Here is a 24,415-nt window from a genome sequence, read left to right as displayed (position 1 = left end):
GTTGAGGATTTTTTTGCATCTATGTTCGTCAGAGATCTTGGTTTGAGATATGTGTGTATATATATATATGTGTGTATATATATATATGTGTGTATATATATATATATATATATATATATATATATTGTGTGTGTGTGTGTGTGTGTGTGTGTGTGTGTGGTGTCCTTGTCTGATTTAGGTATCAGGGTAATGCTGGCCTTGTAAAATGAGTTTGGCAGTGTTCCTTCCTCTTCTATTTTTGAGAGTTCATCATGTCTTTTTGTATTTTTTTATATATCCCATTTCTCACACTGAAAATGTCATATTATTTCTATAATATTTAATGTTTAAAACTGATTAGTAATTTAAACATTTTAACTTAAATTATTAAAATGTAAACAAAATAGCAATCACTAAATGTTAAACAATATATAGTTAGATCTAAAAGGTGTGATTATCTTTTTCAGTATAATCATATGGGTTCTGATACGGCTATTGTCGCTCAGAAAATTTTCCAGTTAATTGGATTGACTAATGCTGTAAGTGTTTACTTTTTAGTACTTTTGCATTTGCTTGTGTTACTTTAAAAATTCCAATATTTTCTTTTATTACACTGCCTTAATACACATCTTGTATGAATAGGGAAAATTATAACCATTTTAGGTTTCAGTTTTCTAACTGTTCAATAGCAATAATAATAATTGTATATATCTAATTCGGTTATTGTAAGTATTAAATCAAATAAAGCACTTGACATGGGGCTCATTTAAATATAAGTATTTCAAAATGTTAATTATTACTTGTTTCATTAGTATGTATTATTTACTTTGTAAGATTCAATCCAGACTTACAGTTCAGTTGTTTAGTATTTGTCATTAGTATAGTGTTTATTTTCACACTTAATTTCCAAATCTATTTAGACCATAATATTTGAATATATTTTCTTTATGTGTTCTGTTTTAGATTTTTACTTCATTTAATATTACAATAATTCTATCTTCATTGGAGCTTTGGATAGATGAAAATAAAATTTCTGTAACTGGAGATGCTAATGAATTATTACACAGGTTTATAAAATGGAAAAGATCTTATCTTGTTTTGCGTCCGCATGATGTGGCATTTTTACTTGTGTAAGCATATTTTAGTGTTACTAAATCTTACATAAAGATAACAAATCCATATTTGACATAATTTCTAACAGTTGATAGGCATTTAGAGAAAAAAATCTTGTGTCATTTTTCTTACATACAACTTCATGTGAAGATTATTTTTCACAACACAGGTCTTATAGCTGAATTATTTTATTAATTATTTTATTATTAATTCTATTTATTATTTGTAGTTAAAAATCACTCCTTCAACCTTGTTACCATACTCCTTCTCAGCTTACCCTGTATAACATATCATTAAGTGGCCCTAACTATACATGAAATATTAATAATATATATCTGAAGAAATGTACCTGAATTCTATGAACATATGCTTTATTTCCATAAAATAAAAGCAAAAATAACAAGAAAATGAAAGCACTATAGTATATTTAAACATCTCCAACATACCACATTCACACTGTGCTGCATTTTACATAATATAAGCCTCCCTTTATATTTAATAAGCTCTTTGTTTTTCTTTTATTAATGTTCAGAATCAATATACATATTATTGTATTATGTAAAATCATACATATAATTAAACATCATAATCTTTTAAAGTATTTCATGTCTCACAAATATTTTATACATTTGCATGATTCTGGCAAGTTAATTCTGTCTCATTAAGAGGAAACTTCAGTCCATAAAGTGAGTCTACCTATTTAACAACTGAATTGCCTTATCTTTCTAATTTTAAGAAATTCCATTTATTTTTATTATTTTGATATTTTAGGAATTATTTTAATTTTTATTCCTTATTTTTTATTAAATTTATTGGGGTTACATTGGTTGGTAAAGTTGCATAGGTTTCAAGTGTACAATTCTATAAAACTCATACATCATCGTCTATATAGTGCATTGTGTGTTCACCACCCAGAGTCAGTTCTCCTTCCATCACCATATATTTGACCTCCTTATAACAAAATCTTCATTATGTTTTTGAATTGCATATGAGAATACACTTCATATTGTTTGATTTTTAAATCTATTTTATTGTTTTCCAGAGAGGCAGACACATTTAGTCACTTCCTATGCTTTGTTAGTTGTTACATGGAAATATCTATGAATTTATTATATAAATATGCAAAACAAAAATTGTATTAGACAAGTTTAATATTAATTGTGTTTAGTTTTACAAAATTATATGATTATGATCTTTTTTAAAACTTAAGTTACAGAGAAAAATCAAATTATGTTGGTGCAACCTTTCAAGGGAAGATGTGCCATAGCCAATATGGAGGAAGTATTGCTCTGGTTGGTATGGTTTAATTTGTTTGACTAAGATGTATAAATAGAATGCTATTTAGATCATATGTAGTTAAATATTTCCTCATTTGATTATGTCAAGGTATGTTAAAATTTGCATAATGAATCTAGAGATCTTTGTCCCTGCTGCTGAGAGAAATGTTTGAACTATAACAAGTCCTCATTGAAGTTTTTCCCATTTTCCTCTCATGAATTCAAAGTATCCTTTTTAGAAAGTTATGGTAGTGGTCTTTAAAACGCTCATGAATTTTCGTGTGCTCAATATTTAATCATTAATTGATTTTAATTTCAAGTTAGATTTTAAACATTTTTTTAATTATGAAGCTAACATAAATATGAAACATATTAAAATTAAACTTGAAACTATTTATCAATTCCTTTAAATTGTTTCGTGGGGCACAGGTGAAGAATTACAGAATCGAATGCCCTAATTGGCATTATTTATCTTAGTAAAAAATTTTGGTGTATTTAAAATTGATATGTTTTTGCCCCTCTTTCATAATGCTATAGATTTTCTGACATACAGAGCTTGCGCATGTGTGTGTGTGTGTGTGTGTGTGTGTGTGTGTGTACAGTGTCTGCCCGAATTTGTGGGAAACAATGCATAATACTCTTATTTCAGGGAACAAGTTAAGTGAAGCTAAGTGAAGATATAAAAAGATGAATCAATCAAATGGAGACACAAATTTCAACTTTAAAATTCATACATCAGAGTTTGAAAAATGTGGCTTATGTTTATTTATAGGCAAGTCATCACCTATAATCTCAAAAGCTGGAATTTGGCTGATTTACCGAGTCACCTACAATGCTGAAAAACCATAAGACCCTCACGTGAAGCAGGACCTTCACTGATTAACAAAAAGGAGGGCAGAACTCATTCTCTTTATACCCAGGCTAGCTACCAAGAAGAAGTAAATGCCATCATTTACTGGAAAGTATGTGGTTCATGGGCACAGGGCTGTGCTCTCTGTAGTGAGAGGAGTGAACAGTGAAGAGCACCCTAATATTCTTCTTTCTTATTCTCCACATTTCATTGGGATAATCATTGCCTGTCCTTTCACTGGAAAAATCAGCAGCAGTCAATGTGCCCGGGAGTAAGATGTTGAAGGCAACAGTTGAAGCTCTGCCTTCTGATGTTGAACACCCACCACCCTCCCTACCTAATCTCTGAGTGGTGCCTTTGTTGTATTAATCAGGACATCATATTTCTAGTCTCTTTCTAGAGTCATTTATGACCATTGGTATAGTCTGTCCTTCCACCACCAACACGCTGTCTTAATAATAACTATAGTTTTATAATAAATCATCAGAAATTGTAGTATAAACCCTATCTTTATTTCTTTAGGCTGATTTAGGTATTCTAAGTACTCTGCATTTCCATTTTAAAATCAGCTTGACAACTTAAACAAAAACTTCTTGGTTTTTTTATTGGTTTTGAATTTCATTTTAAGGCCAATTTGGGAGACATTGATGTCGTAATAATACTGAGTTCTCTTATCCCTGAAATAGTTAATGTGTGGTATATTCACATACTTTAAGCAATAAAAAACATTAAAAAAAAAACTATTACAGTCAACATTGATGCATCTCAAAAACTGTATGTTGACCACAAAGAGGTTATAAGAGTGGGCCTCTAATCCAATAGGATGGATGTCCTTATAAAAAGAGGAAAAGACAACAGAGATATCTGCCTCTGTGCATACACTGAAGAAGGCTATGTGAGGACATTGTGAAAAGTTAGCCTTCTATAAGTCAGGAAGAGAGACCTTACCAGAAACCAACTGTGCTCTTGCCTTGATCTCACACTTTTAATCTCCAGAACTGTGAGATGTCATCTCAAATACAAAACCATATCTTTGATCCCATCACACAATGAAAGGAAAGACTAGAATATATGCACTAGTAAGAAGATAGAAAATAAAGGAAAGATTGCGCATGGGAGTGCTGGTGAAAGTTTTTGGATGTTGTTATTTGCATCTTACTAAGCTATAATAGATAACAGGGAACAGGAGACAGAGAAAGAGCAACAATTATAAAGCTACATTTATTGAATGGGTGCCAGGACTTTTCTACAATATCCTGGAAACAAGAAAATCTAAAATAATTACACTAATAATATATCTTATTATTTATGATATTATTATTTATTATATCTTATTATTTATATTATTGAAATTTAGCAGAATCCTTCATTTTCTAGTCCACAGAATCAAACATTCTCTCCTCCCCTTCCTCTTCCACTCTCCCCCACCTTCTCCCCTCCCCCATTTCTCCTCCACTTTCTCCTCTTCCACCTCCTTCTTTGTCTTCTTCTTCTTTTCCTCTCCCTCCCTCTCTCTGAAAATGGATGGTACATTCAACTGTGGTCATTTGATAAAGGGACCATTTATCAATGTGCATGAAAGATGTAGGGACTTTGCAGTATCTCAGGGCTAGTAATAAAGATATTTAATTTGCTACCCAGGCTTGAAGGAAAGGACAATGTCATTCTATTAGGGTCACAGACAGAAGGTAGAGACCTCCACTCAAGGATTCAGGCAATCATAGATGCCCTGGTAATCAATACTTTGCTCTTTTCTCACCCTTTCCTCACCATTTGACCCAATCAAAGTAAAAGAGAGGACAAAAGAATCTTTTGACATACTCCATTGGTCATCCTTCTGGGCTAGAAAGCAGACTAGAAAATGACGGAAAGTTGATTTGAAGAAGCAAATGGAGGATGCCAAAATATATTCCCAGAAACCTATCTTAAATACAGTCACAAAAATGTTATTATATATATTTTAAGAGGTACTGTGATTTGTGGGTTTTTCTTAAACTACTTATGTTTTAGTATGGTGAAAATGTGCTATAATAAGCATCTTACATTTATAAAAAAGAAAATGATAAAGGCATTTTAGTTTTGAAAATAAAATTTAAAAAACTGTAGAAAGTCAACATTCTAATTATCAGTCATTATTACCAAAATGTAAATTAATTCAATGGATTAATTTGTGGTTCTTTTAAAAAGGAATGGAACATTCATATAAAATATCAGCTCTAAATAATCAAATTATAATTGAACACAACTTGTTAATAATTTAACACTATATGTGTGTATCTAAAAAATTTATTTTGTGAGTACAAATATGGCTATAATTACTGTTATGCATAATTAAGTTACTAGGAAAATTTTTTTCTTCTTCTGATGCCACCAAATGAGCCATATATTTGGATTTTGGTAAAATTTCAGATTTCACTATTCATATTTTTCTTATATTGATAGTGATACCTGTAACATATTAGGCCAACATGGATGGCAGTCCTGTGGCTAACATATTAGAAACCTTTGTTCCATTTTATTATGTCAGTATTTTTAATAATTACATTATCCTCCCAATAAATGAATTCTAATATCTCCTAAACTGTGAATGGGAACATGTATTTTTTTCCCCCAGCATCCCAGAACCATAAGTCTGGAATCACTTGCAGTTATTATAGCTCAATTACTGAGCCTTAGTATGGGAATAACCTATGATGATATTAACAAATGCCAGTGCCCAGCAGCTGTCTGCATGATGAACCCAGAAGCAATGTAAGAGACTTTAATTTTATATGCTTTACGTACATATACAGTTTATATGTAAATAAGTTTGGTGTATTTAAAGAAAGTTTAAGCTGTTGAAATAATAATGATCAAATACAAGCTGTGACCAATGATCCCCAGATCAAAATACATAATCCAATGCCCATGCTGCATATCTATCTCAGTATCTCCTAATCTAATGCCACACTTGCTTTGTCGTATGTGATTTAACCCTACATCTATCACTATGCGTACTTGCATTTTATAACTTAAGGCTTTATGAGATAAGCTAAATACAGGCTACAAGAATGATTTATTGTAATAGTGTGGCCTTGTCTGCATGAATCTCCTTTCTGCTCTAGCTCAACCTGAGGTCTTGGCATCTATTGATTTCATAGATACTGTTATTCAGCTTTCTCTTTGTCATTAAGGAAAGTCTTTTGCTGTGTCCTTATCATGCCTTAAAAACTTAGTGAATTTGGTATTATCATCATTATTCTTAGAGTACACTATGAGATTTTACAGAATTAGGACAAAACAGTCAGGTATGTAGGAAAACCATTTTTCTCTTCTTTTTTTTTATATTGAAATTCCTCACTTTACTTTTTATTTTTATGTTTCAAATACCACTGACGCTCAATATTATTTTACAATAGTTTCAGGTATATAGCATAGTGGTTAGACATTTATATAATTTTGAAGTTGATTGAGACTTATTTAATAATAGTATTTTTAAATCTTTTGTTTTACATTTTTTCTTGATTCTCTCCATGCTGTACATACGTCACAGTAAAAGTAAGAGTATGTGTTGAGGTGTTATTTTTCTGCTTTTAGTTAGTAATTCAGATGCGTGTAATAATTTCTTTAAAGTTATATTTGAATACAGGTTTTATTCATTTTATTTCTAATAGTGTTGCTTCTTCTAAAAATTCAAAACATGGGACACATGTTTTGCTTATGGGTTAGGGAAAGGTGTTCCATTCTAAACATCATTCTCTATCTCATTGTAACGAGAGCATTGTACTCTATTGTCAATGCTTTGCAATTTTGTAGTGAGTAAATACATGTTTGAAATGTGACTAAAAGGGCCATACCCTGACTGAGATCTGTATTTATCGAGACAGAATTTGTACTTAGACTTGGCTGGAAGTTACAGAAAACCCAAAGTAATAATGGCTAAAACCAAAGAGAAGTTTATTTTTACTTTGAAAAACTAGCATTATATGAATTGTGTAGCATTTCACAGTATAATTTTACATTGATTTCTACCAGTGGCTTCCATTCCCAAGATCAACTCATAGCTCGTATCAGAAGCTTTCACTACAATAATTAACCAAATTTATAATTATCAGTAGAATAAAGGGGGACATAAAAGCATAGCTGTCAACGTTATTTTCTATAACTTAAATTGATGGCTTCATTTTAAGCCAATTATCTGACCTTTACATATGCCCATTCTAACTTCACTAAAAGCTAAAAAAAAATGTAGGCAGTATACAAAGTAGTTACGTATTGAACTGAAAATCAGAGACTCTATTATCAAGAAAAAAATGAGAGAATGGGAAATGGGAATATCCAGCAAATCTGTGCAAAGATTCAAGCTGCAATTAAATTATCCAAATGGACATAATTATGGTTAATATTTTCTTTCTAATGACACCATTAATTTCATTACCAGAAAGTGTATCCTCCATGGACCAGTTCACACAGAGCAAGCATATCTTGCGTTGCCTTGTTCTCAGTAACGTTAAAGTTCTATACATTTTTCTCTTTTTGGTTTTTGGCATTTAGGTAAAAATTATTTGAATTGTTGGCAATGTAATAATAAATCCATTAGTTATGGTTAATATAACTGAAGGGTATGTTCAACCAGGATGTGACAACAACAAAAAATACCAAAATTAGCAGTTTGTTCAAAACTCCTTAATTTGTTCCTAGTCCTCAAGTGAATAGCATTTTTCTGTAATAATCTGAGTGACTAGGGTTTGAGTCTATGGATTCAAAATACAATAACTTCACATTATCAATATCTGCCATCAAATTATAGACCCTCGTCATTATAATTTTTACCTATTCAGGATGATAGGATTCAGAATAATACTATTATTACTATTCAGAGTAACACTATTCAGAATAATAAAAATTATAATGAAGCAGCAACCAAAAAAATCTACTATACAAGAGATAGTTTTAACCATGCATTTGTTCCTTTTTAAAAAATAATCATTGAATTCTTAACTCTGTGCTAGTAAACAAAACAGTCAGAATACCTTTTCTCCTAGAGCTAAAAAAACTAGTAGGACAAAATGATCAATCAATCAATCAATCAATCAATAATATTTCAGTTGTTGATAAATATTTTGAAGAAAAATAAATGTCTAAGGGAGTAAAGAGTAGTAAGGGTAGTAGTAGTATGCTAACTGTGTGCTTAGAAGTGTTTTCTCTGTTTGTGTAAACACTGAATAAAGATTTGGATATTGGACTCTGGAGTTTAGGTAATAGGTTTGAGTTAGAAAAACTAATATTTGAGTTGTGAGGTACTAGTGTTATTTAAAACCTAGAACTGGATAAGATTATCTATGAGTAAATATAAAGGGAAAAGCCTAATCTCTTTTATCAGTACAAGGGCATTATAACATTTAGAAGCCATGAAAGGAAAAGGAAGCAACAAATAAAACAGATGGACCACTCTGTGAGGTAGGTGCTACAAGAGAAATTGATGTCACAAATAATTGTAATATAAGAACCGATACAATTGTATTGATTATTTATCTCTACTGAAAATATGTAAATCCTTGCACCATTGACTTATGCACAGACAGTGAAAGTTTGACATTAACAAAATTGAGCGTTTTGTCTGTTGTGGAATGCTATTAAATAGTTTTATTACAAGGCTAGGAGTTTATGGAAGCAAAGCTTACATACAAATTTGAAGTTTGATGTATTTTTAGTCATTCCAGTGGTGTGAAGATCTTTAGTAACTGCAGCATGGAAGATTTTGCAAATTTTATTTCAAAGCCACAATCCCAATGTCTTCAAAACCAGCCACATTTAGATCCATCATATAAAGCTGCAGTTTGTGGTAATGGAAAAATGGAAGAAGGAGAACAATGTGACTGTGGCACTAAGGAGGTTGGTACTCATTTGGAAGCATATATACTGTAATTGCATCAAAAATTATTAGTTTTTGTAATGTTACACTGCCATTTTCCATCATTTATCAAACTTGCTTCTTCACAATGACCTTAAGAAGATATATAGAGGTTATTATAAACTAATGAGTGCACTAATATATTGGTATATAGATTCAGTGGTTTGTAGATTATCCATACAAGTGATTTTCAAAGTCATTAATCGTATAGCTAAGTTGACCTAGGTTTAAATTCGCCCTTGTGAGTGTATTCTTCCCTAGTATTTCCTGTTAACCTAATCCTCTGCCATGCAGAAAGATAGATATAAACTTTTACCATTGCCTAAGAAAACATAGGAGGCATACTTCTGGCTTTGAATATTTTAATCCGGGTCAATATTTAAGTCAAAAGGATTTTGGACATTACATAATCCATAAAAATCAGTTTTTTTTGTTTTTTGTTTTTTTTTTAAGATTTTATTGGGGAATTGGGGGAGGGGAACAGTGCTGGGGAATCAGGTGAAGGGGAACAGACAAGTTGCTGTTGTTTTGTTCTTTAGTCTAGTTGTGGAGGATGTTGCTTCACTGGCCCAAGCTGGCACCATCATTGCGCTCTTCCCGGGCAAGTTAGATTAGTAGCCTGCCTCTGGACGGCCGCTCACGGCAGCTGCTGGCTGCTCATGCTGGCTGCCGGCTACACACGGTAGCTTATGGCAACCCACTGCAGCAGGGGCTGCAGCCTACGCCGTCGCTGGCGACTCATGGCAGCCCAGCTCCAGGTTGAGCTGTTGTTCAGCATCTTAGCTATAGAGGGCAGTGTCACTGGCCCTCATATGTGGGATCCGAACTGGGGCCCTCTGGAGTCCCAAGCCAGTTCTTAACCAACGCGCCACTCAACTGGCCCAAAAGTCAGTTTTTGAACCCACAGAAATATTAGAAAAAGCTGCTGGATCAGACAGAGGTGGAAAGAACAGAGATAAAAGGAATGCAATGAGGGAGAGAGAGATTGTGAGGCTCATCAGAGTGAATGGTATGGACCTGAGAGAATCAAGAAGACATGAAAGGAGTTCAGTGTTTCCCACTGCAGTAGTAAAGTCATTCATGTATACCCTCCCCAACATGAAAAGTGTGTTTTTATATACTTGGGTGATGTGTTTTTTTTATAAGAAATTATTACCCAGTACCCACATGTTTTTGCTTGTTTAGGTCTGAATGGAAACAAATATGGAAATTTTCTAATAAAAATTGACAATAGTGTATCTTAGCTCTAGTAAATGTCATGTAATTGAGTCTCAATTCACTGTTATATAACTTAACCCTCCGGATTAACATATAGATATAGATAGTGCCATGTAGATAACAATAGTAATGACATAGATTAAGCACAGCAGTGCTGGAAAAGACTGCAAATTTAGTGTGCCCTAGTAAGTACCATGCTATAACTCATATTAAGACTATAGAAATTCTTGATTTATTTTTGTATAACTTATTGAAATTTTTGGCCCAATCAACCCTATTTCAAATTCCTGGGAATTTAAAAAGTGTGTGTGTGTGTGTGTGTGTGTGTGTGTGTGTGTGTGTGTGCACGCATATGCATGAATTCTTCATCTTGCATATGCATGAATTCATCATCTCTCCAGCCTTCTCCTTTCTTATCTGTCGCTTTTATTAAGCCTCATAGTAGAATTTTAAAAACAGAATCACTGGGCATAAATGAATTATATTGGGTTGGCGGAAAAGTCATGATGTATTTTTTTCTGTTTTTCGTTGCAAAACTGCGTCATGACTTTTCCTACAACCCAATAGCATAAAGCAAGGAATCATAAAATATGGATGAGTGAAATAAAGGCGATAATTTCTGTCATGCTAAGAAACATCATTTTCTAGCTCTTCATCTTTAGAGAATTAAAAGTAAACTTTGACTATCTCATAAAATTACAGACTTATTAAAATACAGTAGACTCATAGGATGGGTAAGAACTGAGTAATTATTATGAGTAATTACTATATTGAAATTGTTAGCTCTTAACTTTTATTTCATGTCTTATATTTAACTACCTCTGTCTACAAGTACCAGAGCTCTCGAGGTCAGCTTTGGTGGATTCCAGGACTTTAGAAAATCCTATCACCAATGTATCAAATCTACTCTAGGGATGTAAAAAACACAGTCTAGCACATTGTAGGTAACTAATACATTTCTGTTAAATATATGAATGAATAAGTTGGTTTATTTTTTCTGTTTGTTAACATATAAGTTAAGCATCTATCTATAATATAAACAACACATATATGTACTATATTTAAATGTTGTCATCATTAAAATACATGTCCAATGTAAACAAAAGTTGAAAGATACTTAAGAGCATTCGATTTCCCTTTCAGCAATGTGATGCTCAGCAAAACACATGCTGTGAGGCCGCCTCATGTACAATAAAACCCGGTTACAATTGTGATAATGGAGCATGCTGTGAAAATTGTCTTGTAAGAGTATTCTTAAAATTTCAATATTACCTACATAAGTAAAGTTATTCTTTATAATATGTATGTATTCACATTCTGCTTTATTCAATGTCATTTACCTCACCCCATCAGTATAAGGCAAAAGGACAAGAATGCAGGGTTTCCCTTGATGAATGTGATCTCCCTGAATATTGCAATGGATCATCTGCATCATGTCAGGATGACTTTTTTGTTCATAATGGTTACCCATGTAGAAAGAATCAATGGCTCTGTCTGGATGGAGTATGTATAAGCGGAACAAAACAATGTGTGGAAACATTTGGTGAAGGTATTTATTATAATTTGATTTCCCATATATGCATTTTTCTGGAAACCAAAAAGAAATAGATGTTGATATATAATTGTGATTTTAAAAAATAATATAATTTTCAAGGATTACAGAAAAAGAAGAGGAATACTTTAAGGAAAAAAAATCATACAAGTTGTCTGGGATTAAAATCTAGAATTATTTCCACAAAATAATAAAGGGAAAGATTCAAAGTCTCTGGGATCTGCATGCAAGAAGGAAAAAGGCAGACTGACCACAAGCTACACTTCCTTCTCTCACTCCATAGTCACAGTTTTCTTAGTAAATATACAATAAATATATATGTTTATGGACATTAAAAGGATCATAAATATAAGTTGATTTATCAATACAATTTAAACTACACATGCAGACACACAGTGACAGATGAACACATTCACACCAGGAAACTACAAGGATGACTCATAAAAAATCCCAGAGGATTCCAGAAAATCCAGAATTGATGAAATCATTGAAAAATTATGTTTACTGAGGTTAAAAACAAAAAGGAAAACCATAGTACAAAATATATATGGAATCATTTGCTGAAGAAGATGGAAACAGCAGCAACCACAAGACCAATTGACAGAGGAAAGATTTAGGATATTTATAGAAATAGCCAGATGGATCAAACTGCCCCTCAACTGAAACAAGTAACAATGCCAACTCTAATTTCTGTGTAAAAAGGAGTTGCAAAGTAATTATCAACTCCATAAATGAACATACAATCAGAATGAATATTGATTTGAAGACAGGCAACACAAAAACACAAGGAAAGAAACTTATAGGATGAAAAAGTGCTCTCCCAAGATAGCAGGTGATTTGGCATCACTGTGAGAAAATTTTGAAGAGAGAGAGATATAGATGAATTTATTTATCTATCTATCATCTATCTATCTATGTATCTATCTATCTATCTATCTATGGAAAGGGGTGAAAGAAGATCATTAATTGAAACATATACTGGTTAAAGTTTAAAAACAAATGAACACATTGGTTAAATCACCAAAAAGGCAGAACTTCTGTTTAAGCTGGCAGATAGAGTTGAGAAATTCGCCCCTATGCTAAAAAAACATACAAAAAAAGTGGGGGCGGGAGGAAGTATACTAAAGCATTTGAACTCAGATAATTTGCTTTCCAAATTCATCTCTGTGTACTTGGTTGTGAATGATATCCCATGTAAAGGAGACTAAACCAGGAGAAAGTAGAATTAAACAAGAAGAATGATGATCACAGAAATTAGTAGAAGTCATTGCTGATCAATATACATATCTTTTAAAATATAAAAGCTAAATATATATATATATATATATATATAATTTTAAAAGGTAAAGAATAGTATGAACTTAAGCTATTAATATGTTAGAAATATGTTAACCTCTAGAACAAAAACAAAAAGTTTCACCAGAAAAAACAACAACATTTATTATCCCAATAAAATGCAGCACAGAAAGAAATTAAAAATTGGTGTAAGACAAGTGTTCATTTTATAATCTAGGATAACTACAAGAACAATAATGTGAAACTAAAAACTAATAAAGGGGGAAAAAACAGCAATGAAAATATTTGATTAACTCTCAAGCCAAGAGTAAAACAGAGACTACAGAATAGGAAAACAAATAGTAAGACAGTTTATTTACATATAAATATTTAGCAATCACATCAAACATAAAACCTGTATTAAATATTAAATTTAAGGAAAGGGTGTATCAAGTAGTGACAGATCCAACTATAAGAAAATTACTAAAAAATCAAGATATACTTCATTGATATTTTTTAAGGCATTAGAGTACAGTGAAACCAAAGACAGACTGGTTTAAATTTCCACAGGAGAGAAGCTTCCCATATCTTAGGAGACAACTGTCAACCATTTATGTTCATAAGAACATTTTCAAATTCTGAAAGTAAAGATCTTCTACTAGAAAACAAAGATAAAATAGAAAAGTTTTAGCAGTTGGAATTGAAGGGGGGCTCTCAAAACCATAGACCATTTTTTCCAATGAGGCATTCTGGAGCACTGAAACTGCTCAGGAACTTGGTCAATTAAGTCAAAAATATTAAAAAGAGATTATAAATTTCCCTGAAGTTACAAGATGATAAAAGACCAAAAGGTGAAGAAATCCTACCAAGAAAATGTTAACTTCTAAAAGCTTTTGCTACATTTTGAAATGACTGTGTTAGTAAGAGGTCTGACATTTAAGTTCGCAAACTCATCCTAGAAAAAGTGCTACATACCTCATTGCTGAATATCACTATGGTCACCTTCGAAGTACTCCCCATGGGAAGCTATGCACCAACACCAGCACCTATTCCACCCTTCAAAGCAATTTTGGAACTCTTTTTCTGGAATGACTATCGGAGCTGTCATTGTATTACCCTTGATGTCCTGAATGTTATCAAAATGTTTTCCTTTCAATATTTCCTGTAACTTTAAGTAAAGAAAGAAGTCATTGGGGGCCAGATCAGGTGAGTAGGGAGGGTGTTCCAATACATTTATTTGTTACTGGCTAAAACTTCCTCACAGACAGTGCCATGTGAGCTGGTGCATTGCTGTGATGCAAGAGTTCCTTAGGGGCCATTTTTGCACACGCCTTTCTCATGCCAAAATTTTCAGTTAAGATTTTCTTAACTGTTCTCTATCGATGTTTACTTGGTCTGCTATGCTTCTCATAGTAAGCCGATGATTTTGACACACGATTCAATAAATTTTTGCAATGTTTTCATCAGTTCTCGCTGTTAATGGCCGCCCTGACCTCTCTTCATCAGACACGTTCTCTCCCCTCAAAAAACATTTAATCCATTTGTACCCTGCCGTTTTCTTCATGACATTATCCCCATAAACTTGGACTAACATGTGCCTGATTTCACTTCCACTCTTGCCAAGTTTAACAATAAATTTAATGTTTGTTCGTTGTTCTAATTCAAGCTCAGACATTCTCACGATGGCACACAAAAACACACAACAATATTGAATGCCACTCAGCAAGACACTACCACAGGTTGACACAAACGCAGCTGTGAGACACTGATAATACCAAGGTTATGAAACCTTACCGAGCTGTTTGTATAGTGCTGCCAATGTAAGCTCATGGTGGCAAGTTAGTGAACTTATAATTGTCAGACTTCATAGACTAGGAAGCTGTTCTAAGACTCTCTAAAGGGGACATATTTATCCCTGGCCAACTTTCAATGACGAAAAGATAAATACTTGCAAGGCTCTCTATCAGAAGCTTGCAAGGGTCACACCCAAGATAATGAGGAAAATACAGAATGAAACTGTACTTCAGCACTGGCATAATTGCCTGATTGGATCTGTGTTATCGCTGCCTCACCCAATCTGCCAACCTCAGGAAAAGGAGTCATTAAAAAGATAAGATAGAGAATAGACAGAAGCAATATTTAAAGAGATAAAAACCAATAATTTTAAAAATAATTTTAAAAATAAAACAGGTCAACCTTCAAATTCAAGATGCTCTAAAAATCTTAAGGATAAAGGAGGTCAAATATATAGTGATGGAAGAAGATTTTACATTGGGTGGCAAACACAATGCAATGTATAGATGATGTATTATAGAATTGTACACTTAAAGCCTATATAATTTTACTCACCAATGTCTCCCCAATAAATTTAATAAAAAATTTAAAAAAAGACATCACAACAAAACTGCTAGAAAATAAAAGAGGGGAACAAAAATATAGGAGACACAATATCTTTAAAAGAGCAAGAGTGAGTTAGATTTCTCATTTCTCAACAATTATAGATACCAGAAGGCAAAGAAAAGTCACATCTTAAAGGCTAAAAGAAAGTGCTCACCTAGAAGTCTATAATGCGCAAAAATACCATTGAAGTCTTTTCAACAAATGTGCTTGAACAACTATACATTCACATGCAAAAGAATGGGTTTAAATCCCTACCTCATACCAAACACAAGAATTTACTTAAAATGTATCATAGACCTAAATGTAAAGCAAAACCCATAAAACTTTTAAAGGAAAAAAGGCATAAATCTTAGTGATCTTGGAAAAGGCAACATTTCTTAGATGTGACACCCAAAACACAAGTGACAAAATAAAAATGCATAAATTGGACTTCATCAAAATTTTAAAAAGTTTTGTTCCTCAAAGGATATTATCAAGAAAGTGAAAAGACGACTCAAGGAATGGGAGAATGTATTTGCAAATCATATTTCCAATAGTAGACTCATGTACAAAATACATGAAGAATTCATTCAACTCAACAATAAAAAGACAAATAACCCAATTTTTAAAGTAAGCAAGTATTTTGAATAGACACTTCTTAAAAAAAGGCATAGAAATGGCTAATCACATGAAAGACGATCAACATCAGTCATTAAGGAAATGCAAATCAAACCACAGCAAGATAACTTCTTCACATTCACTAGGATGGCTATAATTTAAAAGGACAGAAAATAGCGTTAGTGAGAATGTGGCAAAATCAGCACTTTTGTGCATTGCTGGTAGGAATATAAAATGGTTGTAGTGGCTTTAGAAAACAATTTGGCAGTTCCTTAAAATGTTGAGCATAGCAATTTCATCCCTGGTATATACCTAAGAGAACTGAAAACATATGTTTCCACAAAACCTTGTATATAGATGTTCATAGCACCATTATTCATAATAGACTAAATGTAGAAATAACCCAAATGTCCATCAACTGAGGAAAGAGTAAAAAAGATATGGAATATTATTAGACAATACAAATTAACAAAGTGCCGATATTTGCTAAATGTAGGTGAATTTTGAAAACATTATGCTAAGCTAAGGAAGCCAATCACAAAGGACCACATACATATTTTATGATTTCATTTATATGAAGTGTACAGAATAGGAAAATATATAGAGACAGAAAGTAGATTAATGGTTGCCTAAGGCTAGGGGAGGGAAAGGGGGAAGGAATGCATTTGTATGTGTCTGTGTATGTGTGTTGTTTCACATATATCCAATTTAATATTAACAGCATATTGATAACCACATACTGTCATAACTTGATGCTCTTTTTTTAAAATAAAAGTTTATTGGGGTGACAATTGTTAGTAAAGTTACATAGGTTTCAAATGTACAATTCTGTAATACATCATCTATATATTACATTGTGTGTTCACCACTCAAAGTCAATTCTTCCATCACCATATATTTGATCCCTTTTACCCTCATCTACCACCCACCTCCTGCCTTACCCTCTGGTGACCACTAGACTATTGTCTGTGTCTATGAGTTTTTGCTTGTTTGATTGTCTTGTTCCTTTGCTGTTTTCAGTTTTATATACCGCATATCAGTGAACTCATATGGTTCTCGACTTTTTCTGTCTGACTTATTTCGCTTAGCATTATAATCTCAAGATCCATCCATGTTGTCACAAATGGCACTATTTCATCCTTTCTGATGGCAGAATAGTATTCCATTGTGTATATATACCACATCTTCTTTATTCAATTATCTATCAAAGGACACTGGTTGTTTCCATGTCTTGGCCACCATAAATAAAGCTTCAATGAACATTGGAACACATATAACTTTACAGATAAATGTTTTCAGATTTTTTGGGGAGATACCCTGCTCAACATCGTCACTTGATACTCTTGAATGGCCTGCAATGGCATATATGCTATATATTAAGAGTTTGGTTGGTTGTTTTTAAACTAAATGTGGGAATGTTTCTCAATTTTCTCTTCCGTTCTCTTGGTCATTTTTCTATACTTATGCCAGTCCTACACTATTTAATTTCTCTGCCTTTACAATTATATTAATTTCTCAAAGACAAGTCATCTTAGCTTTTATTGTCTTCTTTATATGTCTTGACTTGGCTTGCTGCTCTTGCCTATGAATCTAAGAACCAGATTAACAAATTAATTCATATGTAAATTTTAGTTGAATTGCTATCCTTGTAATAGTGAGTTATTCTGTGGATGACCTAATGGATGTGAAGTGGTATTGTAAGGGTGAAACTCAGAGAATTAATGACTTAGACTTAGCTCAGTCAGCTCATAGCCTGATTCACCTCATAGCTTGCTATTTAGCTGTTTTCTCTTTGTTTTTTCACTTCACTGCATGATTTAGTGACTCTGCTTGGTTCCCTTTCTTAAGACTATACATGTATACTTTGTTGATGTAATTCATCAGCAGAGAATTAATCTGAAAAGAGCAATTTCTCAATTCTCAGATGCCTGGACACCAAAATCCATGGTTGCAACTCCCTTGCAGTTTTTGCTGATGACATATTAAACACTCCAGCCATGGCTTCTGAGTTCTAGATAATGTTATGAAGCAGACCAGGCCATGGGAAGCAATTTCCTGAAGCTTAAACCACCAACTCTCATTTTTCTTTGTTCTCTCCCCCACCAGCCTACCTGACTATAAAACCTCTTGATTATTCTCAGTTCGGGGAAGGTGGTTTTTTTCTGGGCATTAATTAATCTGCCATCTTCCCTAGCTGGCAGAATCTAGAATAAAGAATGCTTTTCTCCTCACCAACCCTTGTCACTAGAGTTCTTGGGCCCCAGGTGAAAAATGGCACTAGACCTGAGTCCAGTAACAGTACCTTGTTATGGTTTTGATTGGAGTTTAGCTAATAACTAATGATTAGCATCTTTTTATGTGCTTACTGGCCATTTGTATGTCTTCCTTGGAGAAATGTCTATTCAAATCCTTTACCTATTTTTTAATTGAGTTGTCTTACTGAGTTGTAACAGTTCTTTATATATTCTGGATTCAAGTTTATTGTCAAATTCGTGTTTTGCAAATATTTTCTCCCATTTTGTAGATTATCTCATCACTTTCGTGATGGCCTTCTTTGAAGCACAGTTTTAATTTTAAATAAGTTCAATTTATCTTTTCTTTTGTGCTTGTGATTTTGGTGTCATATCTAAGTAAGCATGGCCTAATTCAAGGTCCTGATTTATTGATTTGTTTTCTTCCAGGAATATTATAGCTCTCACTCTTAAATTTGAATCTCTAATCCAGTTTGAATTAGTTTTTGTGTATGGTGTGAGAAGTGTTTCCAACTTAAATCTTTAGCATATGGATATTCAGTTGTGTCAGCATCACTGTTGAAAAGATGATTATCCCTGCATTCAACTGACTTGGCACCTCTACTGAAAAATCACTTGACTATAAAATGAGAATTATACACATTATGTGCATAAATTGGGTAGTGAATGTGAAAATGAATCAATTGTGGCTCCAAGTTTTTTTGGTCTGAGGAAATTATGATAAAAAACAAGATATTAGTTGAGTGGTTTGACTTGAAAACACATTTATACAAACACAGATTATTGACCAGTAAGTCGATTATTTTTTAAGTTTCTTATATGCTTATAGATGTGTATTTCTAGACTTACTAAAATTAGAAAACAAACTGCATACCACGTTTAAATCTAAGATATATTTTTGGATCATAAACAAGAGTGTATTCAATGTCTAGAGATCTCATTAAAGTGGTTATGTGTGATCTTTTTTCTTTATTAAATTTATTGGGTGACATTGGTTAATAAAATTATATAGGTTTCAAGTGTACAATTCTATAATACATCATCTATATATTGCGTTGTGTGTTCACCAACCAAAGTCAAATTTTTTTCTGTCACCATATATTTGACCCCTTTTACCCTCTTCTAGTTCTCCTCCCTCTAAACTATTGCCTGTGTCTATGAGTTTTTGCTTGTTTGTCTTATTCGTTTGTTGCTTTCAGTTTTATATTGCACATGAGTGAACTAAAAACCTAGTTTTTATTTTCAATTTTATATTATAATCTTATTTTGTGCAGTATGTTTTAAACCATTTTAGAATTTTAAATGTATTCATTTATTATTTCAAATTAATGAAAGTTCAATATGACTAACCAAACTTTTGTTTTTCAGGTACACTTATTGGTCCTCAAGAGTGTTTTGATCACCTTAATTCTATGACTGATCAATCTGGGAACTGTGGCATAGATTCTTCAGGATACATAAAGTGTAACCCTAAGTATGCTTTATAAAATCTGAGAAACTCTATTTATTGCCTTAAATTTGAAAATATTACCAGATAAGTTTATATGTAATTAAAATTTCACCTGGCCATGAAATAAGACTATATTTAATACAATTATAAATACCTGAAATACAAAATGTCTGTACTTTCTATATCCAATTTACCCTCATTACCTTCCCACTGAGATTTACATGTAGGTACATTAGTTATCTATTAGAAAGACTGATTATTTTTGTTTTGCATGCTGTCACTTTAATTTTACAAAGGATGACTATTCTTATAGTTATGGAATAAAAATACATGATTTTTTACTACCTAGAAAGTAAAGTAAAGCACTATGTTTAAGAATGTGTACTCTATAGCCAGATATCATGGTTTCAAATTCTAACTACACTGCTTACCTACTTGTATGACCTTGAACATATATTCCACTTTTCTGATATATAAACTATTAATATCAATTCCACTAACATCATAGGTCTGGTACCAGTGTGAAATATAGATACTTTATGAAAAGCGCTAGAATGAGACTGACACATAGTATGCATACCACAAAATACATCTTAGTACATTTATAAGTTGCTTCCTCATATACTCAAACCGAGAATACACAGAACTTTGTTTTACAATTGCTAAAGCATACTAGGTGTGATAAAAAAAATACAGTGAATGTTTGAATGAAAAATAATTTATTAAAGCAAAAAACACATTGCGATTAATTCCTCTCAAAATACCTTCCCAACCCCCCCTCAAACACACTCATCCCATCGTTCTTGCCACTTTCTGAAGCAGTTCTGGAAAGCCTCTTCAGTGAATGTCTTTATTTGCACTGTCATAACTGCCTCAGGGTCCTGAAAGGATTCAAAATGTTTACCTTTCATAGTCATTTTGATTGTGGAGAAGAGCCAGATCCAGCAAAGGTGGATGAGGACATACCATAATGTTTTTATTCGATAGAAATTGCCATTCCAGAAGCAATGGATGACATGGAGCCTTTCTATTGTGATCCGGACATATGGTGAATGCTGCTGCCAAGTGCCATCCAATGAAAAAGCAGGGATCTTCAATACAGGAAGCAGCACGTTGAACCTTAACAACAGTGTGTGTGACAAGTTTCAACTTATTTGGTGCAGTCAGTCAGTTGTGAACTACGGTTGAGAGAAGGTGTGTTTTAAAGTGTGCTGTAAATCATCCTCCATCATGACAATGCTCCATGTCACACATCACTTCCGGTACAGCAATTTCTGTTATACAAAAACATTATGGTGTGTCCTCATCCACCTTATTTACTGGATCTGGCACTGTGTGACTTCCCCAAAGTCAAAATGACCATGAAAGGTAAACATTTTGAATCGATTCAGGACATCGAGGCAGTCATGACAGTGCAACTAAAGACACTCACTAATGAGCACTTTCAGAACTGCTTCAGAAAGTGGCAAGAATGATGGGATGAGTGTGTTTGTAACAGGGAAATTATTTTGAGGGGAAATACTGGCAATGTGTATTACTATAATAAAATTTTTTCATTTAAACATTCACTGTTTGATCACACCTTGTTTATTGCCTAAAGTAAACCTTCTAGATGTTATGACTGTATTTTCCTTTAAATCACTGATAGTTTTTATATAAGCTGCTATAAAGTACTTCTCTGCTAATTGCAGTACCTAGGTCATTTTGATATAAATCTAGTGATTTATTTGCTCCTTGACTATGTCTTATTTTAATTTTTTATATGCCTAGCATTTTTGACTTTGTATTGGATACTATGACTAATATACAATGGAAGCTTTGCATTCATGTATGCTTTTCAAACTAACCATTGTCACCCCAATAAATTTTAATTTAAAAAAAAGGCTATAGAATTTTGATATGGAAGGGATTTGACATAGCTGGACTCATACTATAAGTGATTCTGTGAGCAGCAGCTGAAAACAGTGTTCATTTCTTTTTGCCCCCTCAAATGCTTTTTATGAACTCTCTGGAGTTTTTTTACTATACAGAATTAGTTCAGTGGTCAGCCAGGATTTAGGGTGAAGTTTATGTGCATAATTTAGTGCTCAGTCCCTCTTAATTTCCAGTCATCAAATTGACTATTAGGCCCATCTTCTATTCTGCACTTTGATTATCCAAGCTAAGAAGATTGAATATGTTTTCATGAATTTTTTTTAAAAACCACAATCCAAAATATCTCATGTACAGTTTCCATTCTTAAGGCTCAGTAATCAAAGAATTCTTCCTTATCTGGTTACATTCCAATGCCTTCAGTGTGTGTGTGTGTGTGTGTGTGTGTGTGTGTGTGTGTGTGTGTGTGTGTGTTTAAGATTAGAATTCTACCCTTACTGGAATCCAGTTCAACTCGCTCCTTAACAGTAGAAATGATTTTTAGATCAAGGTCTGTGTCAATGCCATTCAGCCAAAGACCATCAGGAACACACCTGTAGTTGAACAAGTTGGGTTTCTTATATTTTGCAGTCAGTGAGACTTCACACTATGGGGAACTGTTGGACATCTTAGTTCTAGAGATTTAGAGACTTATTATAGGAGTTGGGCTTGTGTTAAGTGATTTTCAGTAGGGTTTCAGGAAGTGGATCTTTGCTTTAAATTGGATGTTTTCAGAAAGTGAAGGTAATTCTGTGATTGGCTATCTTAATAAAGCTTAGATATGAAGTAAAAAGACTATAATGAAACTAAAGCTGTAATTAGTAATAAAACAGTTGCTTATATTAGCTGGATGAGAGGGATGTTTAGTAATTTTGTTGCTTGGACAATGTTTATGCCTTGTCTCCCTATGTTCAGACATGGTTTATGGTGTGGATTTGTTTTTTTTCTTGATCCACAGAGTGACTATACCTAAAGGCGATGTTCTTGAAATTGCTTATGTTCAATAGGTAAACAACAAGATCTAGCTGAAGTACAAGTCAGCTTTTTTCAATTCCAAGACCTGGCTGTTAGTACCAGAACTTCACCTGAATGTCAGAAGCTTCTTTTCTCTTTTTCATTATTTCCCTTTTTTCCCCAAAGGCAGAAAAAGTCAGATGGTAGAAAATTGCCCTCCCCCCCACAAAAAGAAGAAAGAAAGAAAAGAAAATTGCTCCAAGATATCTAGATTTTCATTATTGCTAAGACTTTACTGCATAGGAGGTTATTTAGAGAACATGGTATATAGTTGTGTTTGGGTTAGTGTCACCTGCCCCTTTTGGTACAAAATAATTTGTTGAGTCCTCTGATGTAGCAATGACTGTTGATAGCATTTAAGACCCCAAACAGAATTTATGGGCAAAATAAAAATTTTATGATATAACATGCGCTATAAGCAGATACTCACAATAACCCATCAGGCATAATTTTGAAGACATCCATTTTGTTAAAATACTGCATATGCCTTAAATGGTGTACATAGTGATAATTCCATGGTATACCATTTGTTTACTTTTGTTTATTAATATGACTTTGGCCTTTGAACTGTAAACTTTAAAATCATTTAATTAAAAGGTAAATCTACATTAAATTTATGTCTAGTAAATATTTAGGAGTTCTGATAAATTGAAGTGATACACTTAAACAGAGCTTTTTGTTCTTATTTGTTTTTAGATAAAATAGTTTCCTACCTAACATGTATGTAACTCTAGATTATTTGCTACAACTCACTATCCATGTGTCTTGCAAAAGAAAACTACCCTTTTGAATCCTAGTCACTTGTTTGTGAAATGGGATTAATAATACTTTTCCTTCCCATTTTATATGACTTTTTACATAATTTGATTTTCATTTAAAACACTTGAAAACACGACTGTTTTACCTTTATTAAGTTGTATTTAAAGTTTAAGCATAAACATAGAATTCTAAAGACAGAGATATATAAACCCCTTGAGTCTTTTCTCTTCAGTTTGCTTGGATTTATTTATTTTTGGGAGTACATAAACTCATAATTGAATGTACTTTAGGTGTACAACTTGATTAATATTTCCATCATGCAAGCATGTTCTTTCCAACTCGTGCTCCACGCAACTTGAGTTCTTATTTCAGCGATGATAAATGAATGTAGTCTGTCCAAAAACGTCATATAAATGGAGTCCTACAGTATGCATTTTTTTTGGTATCACATTTAATACACCCATGATAATTTTTTTTTAAATTTCTATAAGAGTTTATTTGCGCCAAAAGTGGTGACAATTTCTGGGAAGCAAGGTCTCAAATGCTCCCTACCCAGGATAATTTTTGAGATTAAAATAGATTGCTCTTATATTAGTATTTTATTTTTTATGGCTGAGTAATTCTAAATGTCACTAAAAAACATATATACAAGAGAAATAACTGAATTAGTTCATCCATTCATTGGTTGATGGTCTCTTATGTTGTGTATTGTTTTTGGGTTTTTGGCTTTTTGACTAAAACTGCTGTAAACCTTCATGGTCAAATCTTTACGTGAGAAAGTTTCATTATGTTGGGTTGGGTAGATCGATACATAGGAATGTAATTGCTGAGTCATATAAATTCATATGCACCTTTTTAAAGAAACTGACAATTTT

General features: G+C 32.8%; 1 protein-coding gene across 1 annotated transcript in view; it reads left to right on the top strand.

Annotated features, from left to right (window-relative positions):
- Positions 1–24,415, top strand: part of ADAM2 (ADAM metallopeptidase domain 2) — a gene marked incomplete at its 5' end in the record, with an annotated part of 71,263 nt that overhangs the window by 16,729 nt on the left and 30,119 nt on the right. Inside the window, 8 exons of the mRNA XM_019634113.1 lie at positions 447–518; positions 943–1,109; positions 2,303–2,384; positions 5,834–5,970; positions 8,913–9,093; positions 11,474–11,572; positions 11,684–11,879; positions 19,775–19,880. Coding sequence (XP_019489658.1) covers positions 447–518; positions 943–1,109; positions 2,303–2,384; positions 5,834–5,970; positions 8,913–9,093; positions 11,474–11,572; positions 11,684–11,879; positions 19,775–19,880 — 1,040 coding nt within the window. The remainder of the gene's footprint in view (positions 1–446; positions 519–942; positions 1,110–2,302; positions 2,385–5,833; positions 5,971–8,912; positions 9,094–11,473; positions 11,573–11,683; positions 11,880–19,774; positions 19,881–24,415) is intronic.

Source organism: Hipposideros armiger, unplaced genomic scaffold (genome assembly GCF_001890085.2).
Source record: "Hipposideros armiger isolate ML-2016 unplaced genomic scaffold, ASM189008v1 scaffold_1503, whole genome shotgun sequence".
NCBI classification, from domain to species: Eukaryota; Metazoa; Chordata; class Mammalia; order Chiroptera; family Hipposideridae; genus Hipposideros; species Hipposideros armiger.
This window is presented reverse-complemented; position numbering and strand designations above follow the sequence as displayed.